The sequence below is a fragment of the Bufo bufo genome, chromosome 9, assembly GCF_905171765.1.
Source record: "Bufo bufo chromosome 9, aBufBuf1.1, whole genome shotgun sequence".
Classification (NCBI taxonomy): domain Eukaryota; kingdom Metazoa; phylum Chordata; class Amphibia; order Anura; family Bufonidae; genus Bufo; species Bufo bufo.
Genome location: NC_053397.1, coordinates 29,133,932 through 29,156,763, shown reverse-complemented (window position 1 = coordinate 29,156,763; position 22,832 = coordinate 29,133,932). Strand labels below are relative to the sequence as shown.

The window sequence follows — 22,832 nt, the reverse complement described above, 5'->3', positions numbered from 1 at the left end:
CACAGAGGGTTAAGATTTCTCAATGTTATAAATATCTACTTAAAGAGCGATTTAATAATATACACTCCCCTGGGAAAAAGGCCTGGAGAAGGGATTGCCCAAAGATTCAATTGGATGATTGGGATAATATACTGCTGAATGTAAGATTAGTTTCTCATAATTTAATTACAGATTGGTTCAATTAAATATTTCACACAGAATCTATATTACACCTTTATGGCCTAACAAATGGGGTTTGAAAAACACTTCTAACTGTCCACGGTGTGATTTACCTGAAGCCGATCATTTATATATGTTTTGGACTTGCATAGAACTAAAAGAATATTGGGGGACAATTCACAATAATATTACCCAAAAACTGAAAGTGGCGATTCCATTTATGGTAGAGTTTTGGATTTTGAGCGACCTTTCCAAGGTTGGGTGCCATAAATACAAAAGGATTCTTTTGGTTAAAATAATGTTTTTGGCGAGGCTCCTGATTGTACGGGCTTGGTTCTCATCCAATACTCCAAGTATAAACACATGGTTAAATCTCATTAACAAGATTAAAAGATATGAAAATATTTTATATAAACAAAGAAACTCTGAGGATAAATGGTTTAAGATATGGGGAGAATGGAATTTGAAATTTTTCCTGCCTCAACCTCCTCACTATCCACGTACCGTTTTTTTTTTACAGGGAGTGGTGGTGGGGGGTTAGAGGTGGAATACACATTGCAAAGGGGTGGGCGTTTGAGAGGGAATTTGGGGGTAAGGCCTAAGAAAATGGAAATAATAATTTTGATGTTTTACTTTGTATGAAAATATTATTGTTTAAATAAAAACAAAAACAAACAAAAAAATAATACTTTATAGTACATAACAATCTCGTTCTAATAAAACTTAAAACTAGCCCTGTACCTCACATGGATCCAGAGCTCTCTCCATTCATTGTTCTAACTGCTCTGTTAGATTTATATCAAGCCTGCAGCTCAGTTGGCATGTCCTTTCTTTTGCATCTCTGTCCCTATTACAGCTCAGTAGGCAGTTGAAGGATGGAATTGAACATGTACATCCAACCTCAGAGAGATGAACAGTGAAATAGGAAAAAAATGAACAGCGGGTGGCGCCCTACAGATACATCTTATTGAAAAACTCTAGTGGCTATCCTAAATTTTTAATTACAAGGAATTACAAAAATATTCTGATCCAGATGCTGGACCTGAAAAGCAGCAAACCTCTACTAGGAGATCCAATACAAGGATGTTACCAGAGAATGGTTGATAGGATATATGCTGGTTAAAAATGGCAGAGTACAAGCCACTCTTGACCAGGATATTTAGATATGGCAGCATAAATTATCTTTGCCTCAGGTGAAGAAGGCATAGCTACAACTCTGGGCTAATTATATTACAGTATGGAAGCTTGAGTTGTTGACAACTTCATTGCAAATGTCGTTACTGAAGAGACAACTGAATGAGTTTAGGTCTGGGAAATGAATGTCAATTTGAAAGCCTACAAAAACCTGTGGTGGATTTTGTAAATAGAAACATTTGATATGGAATTCATTGGGCCCACCCAAAAAATTATTCTGAATATCTATCTGCTATATAGGACAAGTGTATGTGTACGCTATACTCCTTCATAAAGTCTGCTTCCTCCTCCTACAGATAACATGAAATAAAAAGATTTAAAAGTTAGCTGTGAAAATGAAGAACCGTAGCAGAAAGTGGTCCAGAAGTCATGCAGTTGTCTGCTGTCCCTCAATGGCCTCTAGGAATTAAGCCTTTTATTTTTTTGTGCAAGTCCACGAGAAGATTCTCTAGTCTTCAGATAGACCAGTCAGAAACCTCTCTACTGTACATACAGAATTGCACATCTTTAAATGTAGACTCATCTAGTGGTGGAATCCATTCTTTGAAACCAAAAATTGGAAAAAATCCCAATATTCAGAACAATGAAAGTCATTTGTAAAATGGTTTTAAAATTGTATCCGTCGTTCCCTTATTTGGGATCTGAAGGCAGAACTGTGTGTTTTAATTCTTTAATTTCCTTGAAATTCTGATGTATTTGTAAAATTGCTGACTATCCCATTTTCTTTCCATCGTTACTCACCTTAGCTATGTCCCACCACTACTGTTTTTCCTCTGCTTTGGGCTCTGTCACTCTCCACTTCCTGGTCTCAGGATTGACACACGTGAAATGACTAAGACTGCACTCCCAGCTAGTCACTGGCCACAGTAGTGACCCGTCTCAGCCAATGATTGGCTGTGTGGATAGTCCAAGGTGTTCTCAGTGTGTCAAGTCTAAGACCAGGAAGAGAAAAGGAGTGGATTAAACAGCAGCAGCTGGGGATCGGTAAGGTGTATATTTCTCCCTCTCCACCCTACTTACATACAATGTTTCCCCCCAAAAAACCTTTAAAGATGTTCTCAGCGTAAATGTACCTTAAAAAGATATTACTGTTATGGCAGTAGAACAAGAGAGTGGGAGGACAACTACCAAGCCTGGCTGTGTCTTGAACTCTAAACCAAAGATCTGAGCAATCTGAGACTGTTTCTGGCAACCTTATCTAAAAGCCTCTAGTTTGGCTCAACTGCCCAGCTCAAAGCTGGAGTGACACTGATTCAAAAGCAGAGAAGAGGAAAAGCAGCTTTGGCCCCACTGAAGCTACATCATCTCTATTTAAGCTGTAACCCATCAACCAGAGGCATGACTATGATGATTACAGAGGTTACAGTTGCGCCTGGAATTTAGAGTTTCAGGGATCAGAGTAACCTCACTGACAGGAAGTAGTACTGTGTGCACTATGCTTGTATTATAATAGCTTGCTTATTATCTCTGTGTTATGCCTCATCACAGTGAACACTGCCAATGTCCAATGACAACAACACATTTCTCTATCTTTTACCTCAGTTTATCTGTCACCGATAATATTGGTGGAGGAAGGAATAGCTAACTATCATTAACACATGACAGGCTTGGTCCTAAAACCTTGCCATGTAAGTAACCACTAGAAACAAGCAATATTATTATACTACTAGACACCAGGGACATAGTTTACTAAACCACTTGGTCACCAGATATATATATCTCAATATCAAATTTTGCATTAGTGCCAAGAAACTTGTATTGCCAAATAAGCACTGGAAACCACGCATGGGCCCAGTTATTTTTCAGCAAAATAACAGAAAAATAGCACCACTATGGTGTTGCGACACTAGCATACCAAAGCTTCATTCACACATCAATGCTTAAAGGTTATGTACCGTACACCTTTGGAGGCAATTTTTTTTATGATTGCATTTCACTCATTTTTGGCTAAAAATAATATTTTTAATTGCCCTTTATTAAAAATATTGAGCCATTCTTCCACAAACGGTTAACAGTTTTTCTAACTGTGTGACTGGTACTTTCACTTTGTGCGATCTAATAACCCTTATCTCTAAAGTACTAAGAGGTCATAAACACTTATTTAAGCCACATTCTTATCAGTAAGGTAAGAAATGAGCTATAATGAGGTCAAAGAGTAGAGATAAGGAGCCCATCTGCTCCTCAGATGACGGAAAATACAAAAAATCCACAGGCAACTAGTAGATCATCTCAGCTCTGTACACAAAAAAGGATTCCATATTGTTAATAAAGACCAATTAAAAAATGATATTTAGCTCAAAATGAGTACAATGCAATAATTTAAAAAAATTGTCCCCAAAGGTGTACATAGCCTTTAAATCCATGAAAAAGTGGTCAGTGATGCCTCCGTGAAGATGTTCGTGATGGATCCATGTTGCATTTGTGGTTTTCACGGACCCATAGACTATAATGGGTGTGATGGATCCGTGAACACGGATAAAATAGAACATGCATTCGTGCTAAAAAAAACCACGGACGAACGGACCGTGCTAAAACACTGATGTGTAAATCCACACATTAAAATGAATGGGGACGTGTGCTGTTCATAGAGAACATGTACAGCACACGTCTGTTGAATACTGACATGTGAATGAGGCTTAATGCTGCACATTGCTAGGAATTTAAAGAGGCTGTCTGAAATTTGAAAAAAAAATTAAAAATTCTATAGAAGTACTGCCAATCTTGGCCATGGAAAAGTCTGATATTGCAACTCAAACTAATTCACTTGACAGGGGCTCAGCTGCAGACAAGGCCCATGGATGAGTGGTGCAGTGTCTAGATGAAAAAAAAAATACAACTTTCTTTTGTCTTTGAAAACCCCTTTAATGGCCTTTTAACTCATTTGTTTACTTGGTAATTTCCCACTCCATTAGAGCATGTAAAAAAAGAAAAAATGCAGCAAGCGATATAAAAAAGAACTATGCAAAATGTCAACATAAAAAAAATAATGTAAATTTCCTAGGTTACACAGGGATTGCATTTTAGCAGAAGCACAAAAAAATTCAAAAATCTGAACAAAAATGCAAATCTTCAAATGTCAAGGATTCTTGGTGGTTTGTGCTACGAAGAGCAGATCTCAAGAAACCGCTTAACCATTTGAGCCATGTAACATTACATTATTACCTTACAAACATAAAGGACGGAAAAGACAATCGGTTATTTTTCTGACTGTGCTGTTAGTACACATGTACAGAAAACACAAACATTATAAAAAAGGCTTCAACACAAATATGAGAGGGGGGATGGGGAATTAGTTGTATTCGGTTCCATTTATATATGATCCCTGATCATATGGACTAATTTGGTACCAAATTACCAATCAATAAGACAGCCCTGCTCTTAAAATGATGATTAGCGTGGATTTTTATTATTTTTGCGTTATATTTTTGTTTTTGAGACAGCACAAATTAACCCCTTAAGTGGCACTGTGTTTCCATTACAGCCTGGAAAAGCACATGACTTAAGGAGCCATGGAGAAAAAAAATAAAAAAATAAAAGAACAGAAAATGTTACACTCCTATGACTTTATAATGCATATACAGTTGTTCACCTGCATCCTTTTGATTCTCTATTTGTAAGAGAAAGCAAGGAGGAAAGAAGAGAAAGAACACAATAGGCATGATTAATGAGCAAATGGACCAATCTATCACCCCATTCTCTAAAAAAATTAAAAAAATTAAAAAAAAAGGAAATTAACATTCACTCAGAAATATTAACATCAGATTCTCATAATCAAGACAAGGTGAGAAGGCTCCAGGCACCAGGCGGAGAGAAGGATGAAAAGAAATCAGTCAATTGGATAGAAGATGTTCAGATAGACAATAATTTTGGAAGAAGGGGTCAGTCATAAGGGCTAATCAAAATTGCTGCAAAATTAGCAACATGGAAAAAACAAGTATACACGTATGAGTTAGTACAATCAATAGTCAAAGGACACTACTGTATGCCTTCATCTCTCCCTAAGTTATGGTTGACTAAACAAGGTCTTTTTGAAACCTCTATCTCTGTCACGATCTCCACTGTAGAGGTGCCCTGACATTGGCAACTAATGGTAATCAATTCACCAACTGGCGGTACACAGAAGCAAAAAGTAAAAATGCATTCAGGTCACAGACATAAACTTACAGACAGGTGCCAGATTTATAACAGACAAATGACTTTTTTGTTTTCACCTCTTTTAGGCGGATATAAAGTGACTGGACTTTCACACTGGGTTTCACAGACAGAAGCAACAGACAGGGATAATGCTCATAAGACTTGAAGCAAGGAAAGTGAATTGGTTTGGATCTGAAGTATCTTGAGATAATGGCAACAGAGTGGAGACAGCATGGAGAGGAGGTGGTGGTAAGTACTCACGAATGGTTAAATCCATCACTTGGGAGGCCAAGCAGAAGACAGGGTGTTCATACATTTCTCTCTTTTTCCCTATAAAAGAGGATTTGGGCATGCAAGAGGCTTAGGTCAGAGAGGTAAAGAGGTCAAAGGTTAGAGGAAAATGTTACATCAGGTTAAAAGGAGAAAAGATTGTAGAGTATTTCGGGACACACAGAAGAAGATGTTTGAATTTCGCTGGATTAACCATTCAGCATGCCCATGAGCCACGGGTTTTGACCGTGATGTTGAAAAAGTATTGTAATCTACTTTTGGTGGGGAAGGGAATTGTATCTTTTTGCAAGACTCTAATGATCCAAACATAAAAGGAAAGAAAACAATTTGGCTTAAGATACTAAGCAATCAAGCCTTAAGTATCCAAGGCACGTAAAAGTTTTTCTCATAAGCATAGCCTTGGAAAAGTGCTCCTACTGTCACCCCGAATTTAGCATCTTTTTCTGAGGTCAAATCATAAATGGCTCTGTTGGTGGTGAGACATGGAGCAGAAACGAGTATTAGATGGTAGTAATTCATGTAACTAACCAAGGAACCATACTATGCCTATGAGTAAAAACCAGATTCATGCAACTGGTGGATGTTGGGTTGTTAAGGGTTAACAATCCCAGCATGCTCTGGCATTGGCACGGCAGCCACTTCCTGAAAGGCAGATGGGAAAATGGCTGTGCCAATAACGAGTAAGGAGGGAAAGAAGCGGAGAGCAGGTAGTGTGGGATGAGGAACTTCTCTAAACAGAGAGCTAGAAAAGAAAAAGGTTTGTTGCTTCAAAGTATTCCCAGACCTAAAAGTCACAGTGCAAAGAAAATAAGGGGCGGAGTATTCACACAACCAAGATTTACGGCACAAGAGGAGAGTACGCGCTATATGTGCTCTACTTTGGAAATGAATGCATTTTTACTTACAGACCTTAAAGATTGTTTTGCAATGACTTATCTGAAAGAAGAGAGCAGATCTTACCAGAGAGTTAGAACTTAGCTATGGATAATACAACTTTGAGAAGACAGAACTTGCAAAAACTTCACAAATCTTGTGGTTCCAGACAATCTTCTCCCATAGCCAGTCAGTACTTTCCTTAACTTACTCAAACAAGCCAAAAGACCCTCCATTAATCACTCAAGGTCACCAAAACAGATACCTACTGATATTTCTATCAGTCACCTTGAAGACATCCAATTATCCTTTCACGTATGTCTTAAAGTGAAAGCTTAATACCTTCTCCTTCTGCATTGTCAGGTAGGCCTAGTTAATGCCCACTTGACCTACTGTTTAAGAACTTAAACAAAGGACACCTTTCAGCTGAATGACAACTGCAAATAACAGCCTATTTCCTAAAACATTACCAAGCAAAGATACAGAAAACACGAAATCTGCCCAAAATAGGCCAAATGTAATAAAATCATTGACAGCAGTCAAAATATTTAAGAAACACCTTTAACAATTTCACATAAAACTTACAGATCCACATCAAACAAACCTTCTGAATTTGTCCAAAAGCATCTGAAGACAGTAAATTCTCTTCGATGTTAGTCTGTCCAATACCAAGGACAGTAACAGACAAGTTGACTCAGAGTACACCTCAACAACACAGCCATGTGATAAAAGCAAATCATTCTTAGATGTTGGACAATATGTCATACACCCAATATACCTTTTATGCATTTTTCATATTTAAAGAAATTGTTCAAAAGGTTGCAAAAATGGTCTAGAAAACCATCTCTTACCTTCGATTTTGGCATATTCAGATAGTCTGGTGTAGTTGACTAAAGCAGCTTGCTCCAAACATTTCCGGATGACATTTTTGACATCTTCTTGAGGAACAGGAGTAACTATATCTTTCATTAAAACCTTAATAATAGGAAATCAGTAAAAAAGGTAGTAAAATGTAAAAAATATTTTCATGGAATAAGTATTGCTCTTCTAAGATCCAGAATGGCATGGAAAGAAATAGTAGGCAATAGTTGAGAATATACTATTCGCCTTAGTTCGTTTTATTTTAAATGCGTGACTTACAGAACTAATAGCACATACCAAGCATTATGTTTCCCTAAAGTTACGCATATAATCAGCTAAAAAATTCTAGAATTTTCAAAGAAAAGAAAAAAAGGTCAAAACCCCATGCATTTGGATAAACTTACCCTCTCCAGTAAGGACAAAGTTGCTTTTAATGCTCCCTCCGGTCGGCCAAATGGAAAACAATACCTAGGAATATTTGAATGTATTGATTTTTGCTATGTATAATCCTTTTTCCTGTAGCTGTAATTCATAGAAAATATTTCTATGCCTATACATCCGTTGCGAAGCTTTACCTAAAATGTGTGATCTGATTTTCCAGAAGCAAACGAAGGCGTTCTTTGATCTCTTCAAATCGCTCTTTTTCTTCCACTGTAACAGTTCCTATGCCATCAGGCCTGGAGGACAAGAGAAATAAATGAGTGACTTGGTTGCTTCACCTCCTGACACAAGAAGCAAAGCAATGAACATTGGGAGTTGATGAACTTATTTTGAAAGACATACTATAAAAAAAATGCAATGAAGAGGAAAAAGTGTATTAAAAAAAGAGGAAATTGTGATATATATTTTTGGTTTAGTAAAATATGAATGTATATTTTTGCTAATTAAATTCAAAGCCTGTTCAAAATTTTGTCCAATTGTGTAAACTCAAGAATTGTGTAAATAAATATTATATTTAGATTGAGATAATTTTTAAAATGTTTTTCATTGATGCATTTGGGTTCCAGACGTTCAGATGCATATCCACTATAATCTTTGCATTCACAGTTCAAGAGTAAAATGTGTTAAGGAATTCATAATATAGGAGCCAAAGCAATTACTGGGTACCTTAAAATGATGTTTTATTCAATGTTTACTCATTAATCCCTGGATCTCAGCATTAGGTTAGTGAAAGAAACTGTGAGCTGCTGAACAAAAGGCGTATAAGGTGACACAAACTACAAGTATACACTTCCTCTTGCCTTTATCCCCAGGCAGCTACATAATATGGATAGCCCTTGAATATTTACACCACAGCATAATCCATATGAATGGGGCAAGAGACAAGACTAATCCATTCACTAAAGAAACCAGGAGCCCAGACAGCCATCGTTATTACTCTCTATTGTTGTAAGGCAAAGTATACCGATTCAGCCATTACCTACGTGGTTCTGTATCAGCACAGTCTGTTTCTGGTAATATAAGTCGTCTGAAAAACGAACAAATGTTTTAAGTCCTGGCCTCCTCCAGTGAACAGCCTAAGCCTTGCAAATCCTCAGCACTAGACTAGTTTAGTTGCACAAAAGACTTGGCAAAGGAATACAAACCTTTAATGAACCTCCTGTCAGGGGTTAATTGGTTAGCTTTACTTCTCTTTATTATACAAATCAAAAGACCCTAAATTCCAAAAATTGCAATCTGTACTGTAATGTTTGACTGACCTCTTAGAAAAGAAGGGCCCTCTTCACACCAAACATCTTGTATCTTTAAACCCTACCCAGACCTAGCTTGTGACTGAGCTAAACTGATGTTATTGGCACCAGAAAGCATACATTGAAAAAAAAAGATCAATGACAAAAACAGGCTAAATATAATACAATAGGATATTATACCATATTATGCCACAATATGATTTTATACCATCGTATAATGCACCCATTTAAAATGGACCCATAATTTTGAGTTAAAAATCATGTAGAGTAAAACACTGTATATTATCATATGATACCACCATTTGATCCTATACCATAATATAACATGTCCCTTTTAAATAAAGCACACTCTTATAATTTAGAGTTTAGGTCCTATATTATATTTTTTTAGTTTTAAATACAAAGTCTAATATATTTTTTAACATTTTTGTTAATTAAAAACTATACAAAAACAATATAGGAAATGTTTAGAAACTTTTCATAAAAAAAGAAAATTCTAAAAGTTAAAACAAAGGTTAAAGCAGACGTTCAAATCCACTGTGCACAAAAATAGAACATTTTATAATTTTTATAATCATTTAAAAAAATCCACAAAAATGTAAATAACTAAATATATATACATTAGCATTTTGTAATTTTATTTTATCATGACTAATTACCCTGAATCATCATAACTGCAAGAGATTTAAAATAAAATCCTCTAATTGGCTCGTTAGAAAATAGTTTGAATTAACGTACTGATAAAAAAGATAAAAAAGTAATAAACGAATATATAAGGACCCGTGTATAATGTCAGCTGCTATCATTATATACACTATTTTAAACTGTTTTCTAAAATATTACATGTATACTTTTTCAAAGTCCATCTGTCCACAGGTCAGCGGCTGCCACATCTGAAAGTTGCATGGATGTCTCGGAGGGCCTGCCAAGTAAGAGCCATCAAGAGTACAAGGACTTCCTGTCTCAAGCAGCTGAGGACTAGATCACATCTGACATGACAAGCATCTCTTGAATCTACCTTTCAAATATTTGGCAAACCATTTTTTCACTGTCCTTCATAAAGTTGACATTTTCGGCAGAGCGATAGGAAAGATGTCATGTTTCCTGCTTTTCAAGTTGTTGTCACAGTGCATAGCACCAGTTCTGTCATCTTCACTCTCCTCACAATCTCCCATCTTGAGCCGTGTCACAAATAATAATACTTTATGTGGTTTTGTCAAATTTCAAATACGGTACTATAACCTGGCTGCATGTCTATAAAATCACTAGTTATGATCATGGCTTGCTGCTCACCTACTTGGGAGTAGCATACTCTATTTATTTCGTACTGATGTGTCCTTATCTATATAATTAAAGAAAATAATTCCTATCAGGTCATGGTACATTAGATGAGTTAAAGACATATTGGATTACGAACAGTAAATATATTTGAGTAGGTAATAGATTTTTTCCCCCATGAAATGTTTATGTATAACATGTAAAAATGATTAAAATTAAATAAAATTTTGTGTATAACTAAAATTTCTGATAATTTGCATGCCACATAAATATATACATATATGCTAAATCTAAATTTAAAAATGTAACCAATATTGTATTTGTAGTGTAGTAAAATGCAATCAATAAATGTATTACACACAATTACAATAAAAGTTACATATTTTTACATAGCATGGCTACATGGAGGTAACTAGTGAGTTGGCTATGAGTTGGACCTTACGCTCCTGTAATTTGCCCACTGGCTCCTAGTATTGCCCATATGGCAGAGGTAGGTGAGTGTTAGGTCCCAAGCTACTTGAGAAACCTTGGCACGGTGCTCGGGCTCAGACATGTCCTCCACAGTAGGATATGTTGGCTAATCTCTCAATTTTAACATCAGTATGAGGGTTTAGTAAGACCGCAGAGTGTACCTGTCTTTGCAAATGTTATTATATTGTTATATTGGTTATCACATCCACATAATTGATATCTTGTGTAGGATGTCTATTGTGGTACTTCTGGTCCGCTGCGGGCATCCTCCACTGTATGCATTTTTACTGGGGATCGCCATTAGCAACGGGCTACAAGTGCAGGATTTGCTCCTCTGTATACACATGCACAACTGCATATGGGTTTGAGCACTTCCTGCTTGCTTAACACCACGCCATTTTTTCTGTTGGTTTGACCAAAACAGCTCTGACCGATCAAGGCATGGATTTCACAAGACCTATGATGGTCTCCTGTGTTATCTGGCACCAAAAGTTAGTGGCATAACCTTTAAAGGCTAGGAACACCTTCAAGGGCAATTTTACTTCATAATTGCATTTGACTCATTTTGGGCTAAATTTTTTTTCCCATTTGGTCTTTATTAAAAATGTTTAACTTTTTTGGGTTCTACAGTGTTAAGTTCCAGTCTAATTGCAGAGTATCTTGCTTTTGGTTTCACACTGAATCTATCAGGTGGCAGCTCTGACAGCTGGATGTATAGCCCTTATCTCTGAGTTTCTGATAGCTCATAAACAGTCATTATAGCTGATTTCTTATCAAACTGATAAGAATATGGCTTAGATGAGTGTCAGGAATTCAGAGATAAGGGCTAAATATTCAGCAGTCAGATCAGCCACCTGATAGGTTCAGTGTAAAATTGAAAGCAAGATACTTTGCAGATAGGCTGAAACTGAACCCTGTAGAACAAAAAAAATTTGAACAGTTTTAGATCAATTCTGATGGGCCAAAAGTCAAAAACATCTTGCCTTAGATGGGTGTCTCTGGTTAGCTAACATTGGAGCGATGCATCAAGACACAAGGATTGAGACACTGACAGGTCAACACCATAAAGATAACCTCTTTTTCCCTAAAGAAGAGCTGGCATTAACAGATTGACCATTATGGATTTGAAGACAAAAGGAGGGTTTTAGCATTGTTTATGGGTGGCAAATATTTAAAACTTTCAACTATCAAATCTTCCCAATATCTTCACAGTGTTATTCATGCTATGCCCATTTATACTTGACCACACATTGAAAGGATTTTATGGAATATGAACTTCACAGGGGCAACATAACCTCTCCTCTATGGAGTCAGGTTGTCTATTTCCCTGGTTGATCTGACCAGTTTATGCAGTACTAGTTCTAGTACTAACATTTCCCCAGTTGGAATTAAAATTCTGGTGTTAAAGGTGATACCTTATATTTTATAACAACTTTATGGTAAAATGGCTCAAAGATTAGAACTGTTTCTTTGTTAGTGCTGGAGTCCTGGGTTTGAACCCAATCCAGGGCAACATCTGCATGTAATTTGTAGATGCTGCAGTAAACCAGTAGATCACTGCTAAAGGGTTAATAATGGGATTTATTGTTGAAGACTTTATATTCAGATTCACCATTTCAAAATGCTTACTGTGATGAGTATTTGTGCACTGTGAATCTCAGAAGGTGACATATAGGCAGGAAATAGTAAAATCTGGCAGTTCTTTAGTAGGTTGCAAAAAGACAGACTAGCTCTTCTTGTTAGTTGTAGCTGGTTGACAGACCAGTCTGGCTGCAGCAGGCTGCCAAACGGACATGCAACAGGTCAGTCAGCTTCATAGGTACGAATCTTCTGATAGAAGCCCTTTAAAAGTTAAGCTTGGACAGGCAGTAAGATAAATGCACATTTACGGCAATAGACTTTACTGCATGTGGAAAAGGTTAATTGCTTCTGATGCCCTATACACTTCTGAGAAGTAACTGCACGCTGCAGACTGGTCATTGCAGAAAGTTTATTGAGAGAGATTGCACTCCGGTGGTTATTGTGGGGAAATTGCAAAGTTTATTTAGAGGGAGAGATTTAGGTAGGACTACTATCATCATTGTCACCTCCTTTAAGAAAAGCCTGTTGTGGGATATAGAACTCAGAACTGCACCTACTGCATATACTTATACAACTTCCATCAACTACTTAGTAAAGAGATACCACTTATTACTTATTATAACCAAACAGGCCGGTCATTGACTCCACCATCCATCTGACGGCCCTACGCATGCCCCCCCCCCCCCACCTTGCACCCCACTGCCCTGCACCCCACTGCCTATCCACCTAATATCAAAGGCACCCCAGCCACCAAAAGGCAGCTGCTCCAAGTCCAGGGTTTGCCCCAAAGAGAAGAAGCTTTACGTCCCTCCAAGCACATGACGGACTAGCCACCATGAGGACTATGATCACCCTCATTGCAACCACCACATCCTCCATCCTCTCCAAACATGCTTCCTCTGTGGTCTGGTGTGATGCACATGTTCTCCCTATGGTTACATGTGTTTCATTTAGGTACTCACTCCACTTCCACAAACCAAAAACATATTGGTGGATTTGGAATTTAGATTGTGAGCCCAAATGGGTACAGGGAATTAAATAAATCAATTAAGTAGTTTTAATTTTAAAATATTTAAGACCATGCAAAATAACCAAAAACTAAAAAAAAAAAATCCTACAGGATCTGTTACAAATGGAACTGTGAATGGATATTTATATATTGAATCCCATACATAGTGACTGCAGTTATTTTTCCACTGAATTAACCATTTACTCTAAATTCCATCCTGCTAGATATCTGGTGACAGATGTAATGGATATAGAAATGTATATAGTGTGGATCTCCTTTTTTGCATTTGCTGTTTTTCTATAGGTCACGATGAGGCCAAAGGTCAGCTGGGACACGGTTCTCTCCGCTGGAGTGCTGATCAGAGATACAGTGCCAGGACTGTACACAGAGAAGCACCCCGGACAGCGAGCTCCATGTGATGCTATGTCATGTTGTCAGTCCTCACCTCCAGGCTGTACCACAACATCTGAATCGCATCCTCTCCGCACTTTCTCACTGACTGCGAGCTACTCATGTCTAACTGCCTGACCTTCCACATACACGATACAAAGAGACAACCCACCTCAGCTCCACCATCAACGTCTATTTCAAATAAAGGAGATTGATAGCCATGTGGATTTCTCTCCGCTCTTGACCTTCATTACTGGAGTGGCAGATCATGACTGACAGCCAGCCTCATCTCACAGAAAACTAAACTACTAGTTCTTTTATGGGCATGTAAAAGCAAATCAACATCTAGGGATAAAACAGAACAAATGCAAAGCAATGCATATGGAAATGAAGGCTTGACTTGGCCAACCCTGACAGGATCAACGTTCGGGAGAACGCAAATCCTAACACACTAGAAATATTGTTCTGACACATCATAAAAATAGTACAACATACTAACAGTGTCTGTTTAAAGGAAGATGTTTGGAAATAAAAACGTTAAAGGGATTATCTAATGAAGGCAACCCCTTCTACATGCCCTATTAGAGGACTTCCTCCGTTTAGAGCCTCCCTCTATTAAACTAAAGGCCTAACACTAACAGATTATCATGTATGACGTGGTTGTTCATTCATTTACATAGTAACATAGTTTATAAGGTTGAAAAAAGACATCTATCCATCCAGTTCAGCCTGTTATCCTACAAGTTAAATGTCCACCATCTAATAAGACATTTTCCTCACAGTCGATAACATTATGCTCCTTAGACTAAAATTGATACCAATCAATAATACTGTATTAATACTGTATATAAAAAAAAACGGAAATTGGAAGCATTCTCTTCAGTGTATCTGAACTGCAATACCAGACACTGTCTATGGACAAGAGTGACGCTGTTTCTGTGAAAGAAAAAAAAGGCCTTCTTTTCCTACAACTGGTTAAGGTTCACAGCAGGCTTGGCGACAGCACGGGGCAGGTTCCGGGGGCCCACTGCTCCTGGGGAAACCCTAGAGCCACACGGCCAATTAGGCGGAAATGGATGCCGTAATCTCTCTAGATTCATTTGTATCACCATCCTCAGGACAGCAATAAAGTTGGATGCTGTGGCGGGGCAGGGGAGAGGCGTCTCCCTTCCCTGTTGCTCTGATAGGCTGCAGACCGGCAAATCATTGTTGCTCCACCTGAGCCGGGCAGCATACAGCGCGAGACACAGGCCAGAAGAGCCATGCACCGCATCACTGCTAGAAGCATGTAGGTAATTATTAGTGTTTTTTTTATTTATTTGGCACACTGCTTTTGGGCGCACTATGGGGGCGGGGAGAGGAGCACTGTGAGGGCTCTACATAGGGGCAATTTTTACTGGCACATTATAGGGGACACTATGGAGAACAGAGGACAGAAGCACTATTGGGGCATCTACCAGGGGCACTAAGAAGGGGTATTTTATGCTGCCACATTATGGGGACACTATGAGGGCATCTACTGGGGGCAATATATAGGGGCATTTTAAACTTGCACACATTATGGGGGGTACTATGGGGAAGGGAGAAAGAGAAGCACTATTAGGCATCTACTGGGGGCATAATATAGGGGCATTTTATACTGGCACATTATGGGGGCACTATGGGGAAGAGGGGAGAGGAGCACTATGGGGGCATTTAATGTGGGTACTATATAGTGGTACACTGGCAGACATTATGGGGGCTCTATGGGGACATTAGCTCAACTGGGGGCACTAAGCGGGCATTTTTCGCACTGACACACATTATAAGGGGGCATTTTTTGTACCGAGCTCATTTTAAGGGGCATTTTTTGTACTGGCACACATAAGGGGATATCATTCTACTATCACCTTATAAGGAGAATTATTATTATTAGTTTAGTAATTAATCATTAAATATTGAGGTTCCACGGGGAGGGGAATAGAGTTTGGGACTGGAATTACAATTGTGGATTAATTTCTATGACAGTTTAAAAGATAGCTGAGCTTGGCTATCTTCAGAACTCCCATAAAAACTAATGGAGCTGCCATGCGCATGACTGACCAGCTGCTCCGTTTATTTCTGGGGGCTTCACAGGGTGCTGAGGCCTGTTATCATGATTTGTGGGCATCCTACCACTGGGATAGGGGATAACTTTATGTAACTGTAATACTCCTTTAAAGAGGACCTGTCACCACTGATATGTCTATTTTAGTCAATAATTCCCAATGTAATAACAGGAATGCCACAACATGGAGTTATGTGAAAACATACTCCTGAGTTGTTATTGCATGGATAAAGCAGGTATTTACTAAACTAGACATGTCAGTAGAAGTGACAATGTCCTCTTTAATAGAAAAGTTGAAAATGGATGTTATATGCTTTCTATCCAGAACCTGCACTTCAATTGAATCGAACTTAGAGCAACCTACAACCCTATAGATACCTAAGTTTAGTCCAGTAATACTGCAGTGGAGCCAGGTCCTAGAAACATCTAAGATCAGCCTTAGGAAATCTATAGTGTAATGCCTGTAGTTGATACTAGAGACGTTTTGGATATTATAGAAAAGCTGGTCATATACAGTGAGGCATATACAGTCACCAATTTCCATAATTCCATTGTAAGGTGATATGTTTTTGAAGATGATTGTAGGACCAAAGTAGAAAACCACTTTAAATTGTGAAGACAGAAAAAAATATACTTTAAGCATGGGAAATCTGTAGGGTTAGGTAAAGGTAAAGGTCACGGAAGGTCATGAAAGCCTATGAAAATGATCTAAGGTACCTGGGATTAAGGGATGAGGATTTAAAATCTGGTGGGATAAAGTGGTGGATTCTTTTTTTATATTGTGACACTATAATAACCTTACCTTTTGGGTTCAGGATTCGGTTGGGTTTTGGAATCTTTCCGTTTTTTAGAATCCCTTTTAGAATCTCTCTTAGGCTCTGGTTCAATCCCAGAAGGGCTAGGCACTTTGCCGCCATCACCTTCTGCATTTTGCTGTGAGCCACCAAGTAATTCTGTCAATAATGGGCTGTGGTGCATGGGTGGTGTGGATGATACATGCAGTGTGCACAAAAAAGTAGATAAAATAAGAGACAGGAGAAAGCATGAAATAAGAAGATACAAGAAAGCAAACAGAAAAGAAACATAATATGGACAACAAAAGGAAAAACAATATCATGCACTAAAAGAAAAACATAGAAACAGGATAGTGGCCTTTTATAAATAATAGCTGTGATAATGAAATAAATCATAGCTAACTATATTTTTATATTGTTATAGAGAAGCTGATTAGTGCTCATTCCTTAAAGGCTATGTACACGTTTGGGGGCAATTTTTTATTTATTATTATTGCATTGTGCTGATTTTTAGCTAAAAATCTGTTTTTCAACTGGTCTTTATTAAGAAAATATGGAGCTCTTTTTTCTGTACATAGTTGAGATGCTTTAATAGCAACCTGTGGATTTTCTCTCTTTTCCGTCAGTTGGGGAGCTGATTGGCTCTTTATCTATGTTCTCTAAAAGGATAAACACTCATTACAGCTTAGGTCTGTCACTTTTCTAGTATTGTAAACAATATTCTGTGAACTTACTGTAGAATGCTGGCAGATAGTGCTGGAGAGTCAGGCGCTGTCATGGGGGATGGCTTCTTGATGAGCTCCTGCTTCACCTACCCACATGCCAATGCCATTCCATTGAAGTAAACCATCAATCAGAAGCCATTGGGCAGAGGAGCAGTAGCTCATGAATAAGCTGGACTCTTTCATGGCTGCTCCTGACTCTTCTCTGCTGGGCAATGCTAGCATTATACAGTAAGTTTTTGGAAACCAGCATAAAGTAAATGCTAGCTTCCATTTAAAGGGATTTCTGGCAGTGGAGCACCATGAACCTATGGTTCTAAATGATTTTGGGGTACTGAAGTTTATGCACCCACTGATCACACATTAATGGTATATTTCAAAAATAAACCTAGGGTCCATGTAGATCGACTAGTATTATGGCTTTTTAGTAGAAACCAAGAGGTGATAAGGTCGAGGTCAATAACTAGAAGTAGTTTCCAATGAGAAGGTAAAGGCATTTCTAAAAGTATTAAAGGCGACTGAAAAATTCTTTGTTCTCCAACTGAATAAAGACAAAAAATTCTATAGAAAGAATCCCTGTGGTTCTGTTAATTAGGAAAGGAGGTATTAAGATGCCAAAAATGTGGAATGAGTCATTCTTTGACTATTCATCTTTATGTAAGATTATTTCAATCGCTTCTATAGGTGTCTTTGCAGCCTCATAGAACATTTTCTTTTGGCTACAGCCACATAAATATTAGTTCTGGGTGTACATGTCCAATGCCCAATGGTTTAGTGAATTGAATAGAGGCCTACACAATGCTAGTCATTACAATCTTGTATGTGACGGAGCCTCAGCTGCCAAATATTTATGGCTATTATGTGTATATGCCATAAATGTCTAACAGTGACAAACCCCTTTAAAGGGAACTTGTCACCGGGGTTTTGTGTATAGAGCTGAGGACATGGGTTGCTAGATGGCCGCTAGCACATCCGCAATATCCAGTCCTCATAGCTCTAATACATATGCAAATTAACCTGAGATGAATCCTGTCCCTGAGATGAGTTAGGGACAGGACTCATCTCAGGTTAATTTGCATATGTATCAAATCATTTTTTTTTTACACAATAAAAGCACACAGAGCTATGGGGACTGGATATTGTGGATGTGCTAGCGGCCATCTAGCAACCCATGTCCTCAGCTCTATACACAAAATCCCGGTGACAGGTTCCCTTTAAAGGGACTCTGTCACCACTTTCTAACCCCCCCTTTTCAAAGTATTGTTATCTGCATGGCGCCCCTGTGATTATAAATGTGTTGTTAGAAGTTAAATTCGCCGTCTCCTTTTGATAAAAAGAGCTTTTATCTAACCTGTCAATCTTCTTGATAAGGTGCCCAGGGCGTTTCTTTTCGTCTCAATCTGCCGCCCGCCGCCGCCACCGTTGGTGCCCAGCTCCTCCCCTCATGCTTTCAGCGCCGCCTGAATGTAATCAAATACGCCTCCGGCTCTCTCTGTGCCCCCTCCTCCTTTTCAAAGATCCCGCGCGTGCGCACAGGGCTGTGCCTGATGCGCCCGTGCGGACATTTACAATCAGCCTCATTGAGCGAAGTGCGCATGCGCGCACTTCGCTCAACCTCCTCATCAGACGAGCACTGCAGCAGGCTGCAGTGCTCGTCTGATGAGGAGGTTGAGCGAAGTGCGCGCATGCGCACTTCGCTCAATGAGGCTGATTGTAAATGTCCGCACGGGCGCATCAGGCACAGCCCTGTGCGCACGCGCGGGATCTTTGAAAAGGAGGAGGGGGCACAGAGAGAGCCGGAGGCGTATTTGATTACATTCAGGCGGCGCTGAAAGCATGAGGGGAGGAGCTGGGCACCAACGGTGGCGGCGGCGGGCGGCAGATTGAGACGAAAAGAAACGCCCTGGGCACCTTATCAAGAAGATTGACAGGTTAGATAAAAGCTCTTTTTATCAAAAGGAGACGGCGAATTTAACTTCTAACAACACATTTATAATCACAGGGGCGCCATGCAGATAACAATACTTTGAAAAGGGGGGGTTAGAAAGTGGTGACAGAGTCCCTTTAAGTAACTTTTTTGATTTCTGGTGACCATAAGAATATAGAGTGCCAGAATCCATGTTTTAAAATGGTGTAAAATGTAAAATAAAATTTTTAGCCCCATGAAAACTTTCATCTATAGAAACAATGGACATCGCCAAGACTCGTCATACGATTTAATGTAAAAACTCACTGCTTATAAATATTGTGAAATATTCATCAAAAATATAATCTCAAGGCGATCTTTTTTAATACATTGAAAATAATTAAGTGGTATGGTGTCAGTCCCTTTAAATTCTGAAGACAACCAAGCATACAATTAGAAGAAAGTGATAATATGTTTGTTTAACAGCTTTCCTCTTCTCCAATCTCTAGGCTGCTAAGTAAAGGGATCAGCCTGAGCCCTATTGTAACCTATCAAAATGAGGTCTATTTGTTTACTGTACCCTCAGGCGCCAAGAACTGGGAGTTCATTGTGCCTGTTAATTAAAGAAAGTCATTTACTCACCTTAAAAAGAAAGTCAAAATTTGTACATTGGTTGACCCATACTATTGCTTCAAAAACCTGACAAAAGGCTGGTTGTGCAATCTAGTGCTTGAGGAAGGTCTTACTGCTTTGTAACCCCTTCTAGTCACAAAACTACTTTCCAAGAGCAAACAAGGGATTTCATGCACAACTTGCATTGTTCTTATAAATCTCAGCTTTCCCCATAAATCATTTAATATATTCTCTCCATAATGTCTTATTTTCGGTAGTACGTAACCATCAGACCTCTCTGTGTTAAAATAATCCAATTTAAAGCAAAAATAATTAGATTAGATTTGAAGAGTGATAGTTTGGTCAACCAATACCTTAACAAAATATAAACAGTCCTTAGTTAATAATCAAAAATTTTCAATGCAACAAAAAAGCAAATGAATGAAAACATAACTGATATCATTCTGGAAATCATTTGATCTTTATTCCACATGACACACGTGTTGCAAAAACACCCTTGTGTACTAGGCTTGACATCTGTACATTTCTGTTTTTCTAGATTTTTTGAAAGTAATAGTTTAGAAAATGTTACCTGTTGCCGTGTACATGTGACGCACAGAAGGCAAAACTATAATGAAGCAATGTTGGGTCAATCATGGCTCCGTTCTCTGCTCTTTCCAATAAGTCACTAAGATAACACAGGTGTCGATGGCAGCCTCTTACTCCATAACGGGCACAATATTCATCGAGAACAAACACTTGACCAGGACTGAACCAACCCTAGAAGAAAAAAAATTAGGATAATTATGAAGTACCATGAGCAATGATCGAGGGTAATTTATTTGACCATAAAGGAATTATCCCACTATTAAAAGTTATTCTCTATTCACTGGATAGGGGATAAGTGATCGGCGCGGGTGGGGTTGTTTGGCTGACCTCTGGGACCTCCACCAACCACAAGAACAGGGACCCAGTGTTCCCCAGTTTGAATGGAGTGGCATTCACACATGGGCGCTGCCCCTCCATTCACCTCTAGTAGGTCGCTTGTATTCCATTCTGTTATCTCTGGTAGAGCCAGTTGAATCAAGTGTAAGGGTGCAAAATAATTCAGAGGACTGAAAGTTATGAACCTGACGTATTCATCTTGCAAGCAATTCCTCCACCTTCCCATGCCCTAGACTCGGTGCTTGACAGTTTGCTTTGTAAATAGGCATACACAGCATCATTTCTGTCACTGCAGAGAGAACCTGAGAGGTACCCTCCCCTCATGACTACCCTGGACCATGAGTCCACTATGTTATTGTATATTATCACTCTTATTAGGCAACAGTTTTTTGTACTATTAATAGGAGTAAGGAGTAGGAGACCCGTATATCATGTAGCATATTCAGTTGATAGATTTGCTTTAACACAGCACCAAAAATTAGTCTATGGGCTCATACTTTACTCCTGTGTACCTCAGGATTTCAAGCTGAGGCATACAGAGGTTTCCCTCTTAGATTCATGTTGTATCTTACCGAAAAAACATCATACCTTATTCCATCATATGCCATATTATGGGGAAATCTGTGCCCTATCACCATACTTTAGCACTTGCATACAGAAAATATCCACAATAAGGTGGCATATGGCGGCAGCATATCATGGCAAATCGGATGCCTACTGCTCGGGTACCATGTGTGTTGATGTTCAAGGGTAAGGGTCCAGCTTGGCCCCTGTTTTTTTTCATATAGGTACTGCCATGGATGAGGGATATATGTTTCCTATCCATAGGGATAAGTCTATGAAAAACAAGTGTTAGCCTGACCCCCATAAGTTTCTTCAGATTTACTCTCCGAGATCAGTGATGAATTATATGAGAAATTGTAAGACAAAGATACAGCATTACTCATTTTCTTCATGTTTAGCGAGATTGGTAACATTTCTAGAACTTACAAAGACGTATATCTATCTTTATCGTTATAAAACTCATCATTGATATCATTGTTTCGTTTATTTAATGACTGTTACACATTCAGTTCCATTTTTATTGTCTGTCAGTGAATTAACAGATGTCCGTCAGAACTGAGCAGATGACCCTAAAAACACTACAACCGGTGATCCATGAAAATGCAACTGAGCTTGATTTAATTGTACAATTATAGCTTTCCCATATAGATAGTAGTTATGGTTTTAAGCAGCTGTTAATTGATAGCTATTGCTTTTAGTATTGATTACAACTGGCCAATGAGTAAGTAGAGACCAAAGGGGACAAATTACAAGGTACAGCACCAGAGATGTTCCATATAATAGAATTGTTTACACACCCAAGTAACATCAAACCTTCTCACAATCTTCAGCCATTGTGTCTGAGGATCCCTAAGAAAGACTTAATTCAATTCAACTTTTTTGTCCCTATACCAAGACAGAATTGTACGTTATGATGAAACACTGTTAGGCTGTTACTCCAGAGCAGTAATAATAATATATAAATGTATATATAAGCACTAACAGTTTCCCATCTCAGAAAATGGGGGCATATCGCTAGGATATGCCCCCATTGTCTGATAGGTGCGGGTCCCACCTCTGGAACCCGCACCTACAATGAGAATGGAGCAGGGAAATGAATGGAGGGCTCACTGCGCATGTGCAGCCGCCCTCTATTCATTTCTATGGGGCCGCCGAAAATAGCCAAGCCAGACTGGCTCGGCTATTTCCGTCTGCCCCATCTAAATGAATGCGAGCACGTGGAGCGCGTGCTCGGTGCGCTCCCATTCACTTCGATAGGAGCAGCGCTTGGT

The 22,832-nt window shown here is 38.7% G+C and overlaps 1 protein-coding gene across 7 annotated transcripts in view; it reads right to left on the bottom strand.

Moving 5' to 3' along the window:
• CADPS (calcium dependent secretion activator) overlaps positions 1-22,832 on the bottom strand; it is a 434,676-nt gene that overhangs the window by 144,102 nt on the left and 267,742 nt on the right. For 5 of the 7 annotated variants that reach the window (XM_040407751.1, XM_040407753.1, XM_040407756.1 and 2 more), the window contains exons 13-16: positions 20,645-20,832; positions 8,088-8,189; positions 7,917-7,980; positions 7,503-7,626 (exon numbers count right to left, since the gene is read on the bottom strand). In XM_040407751.1, coding sequence (XP_040263685.1) covers positions 7,503-7,626; positions 7,917-7,980; positions 8,088-8,189; positions 20,645-20,832 — 478 coding nt within the window. Of the gene's footprint in view, positions 1-4,942; positions 4,961-5,748; positions 5,818-7,502; positions 7,627-7,916; positions 7,981-8,087; positions 8,190-20,644; positions 20,833-22,832 lie in introns of all 7 variants that reach the window. The other 2 variants (XM_040407750.1, XM_040407754.1) reach the window with 2 other exon arrangements.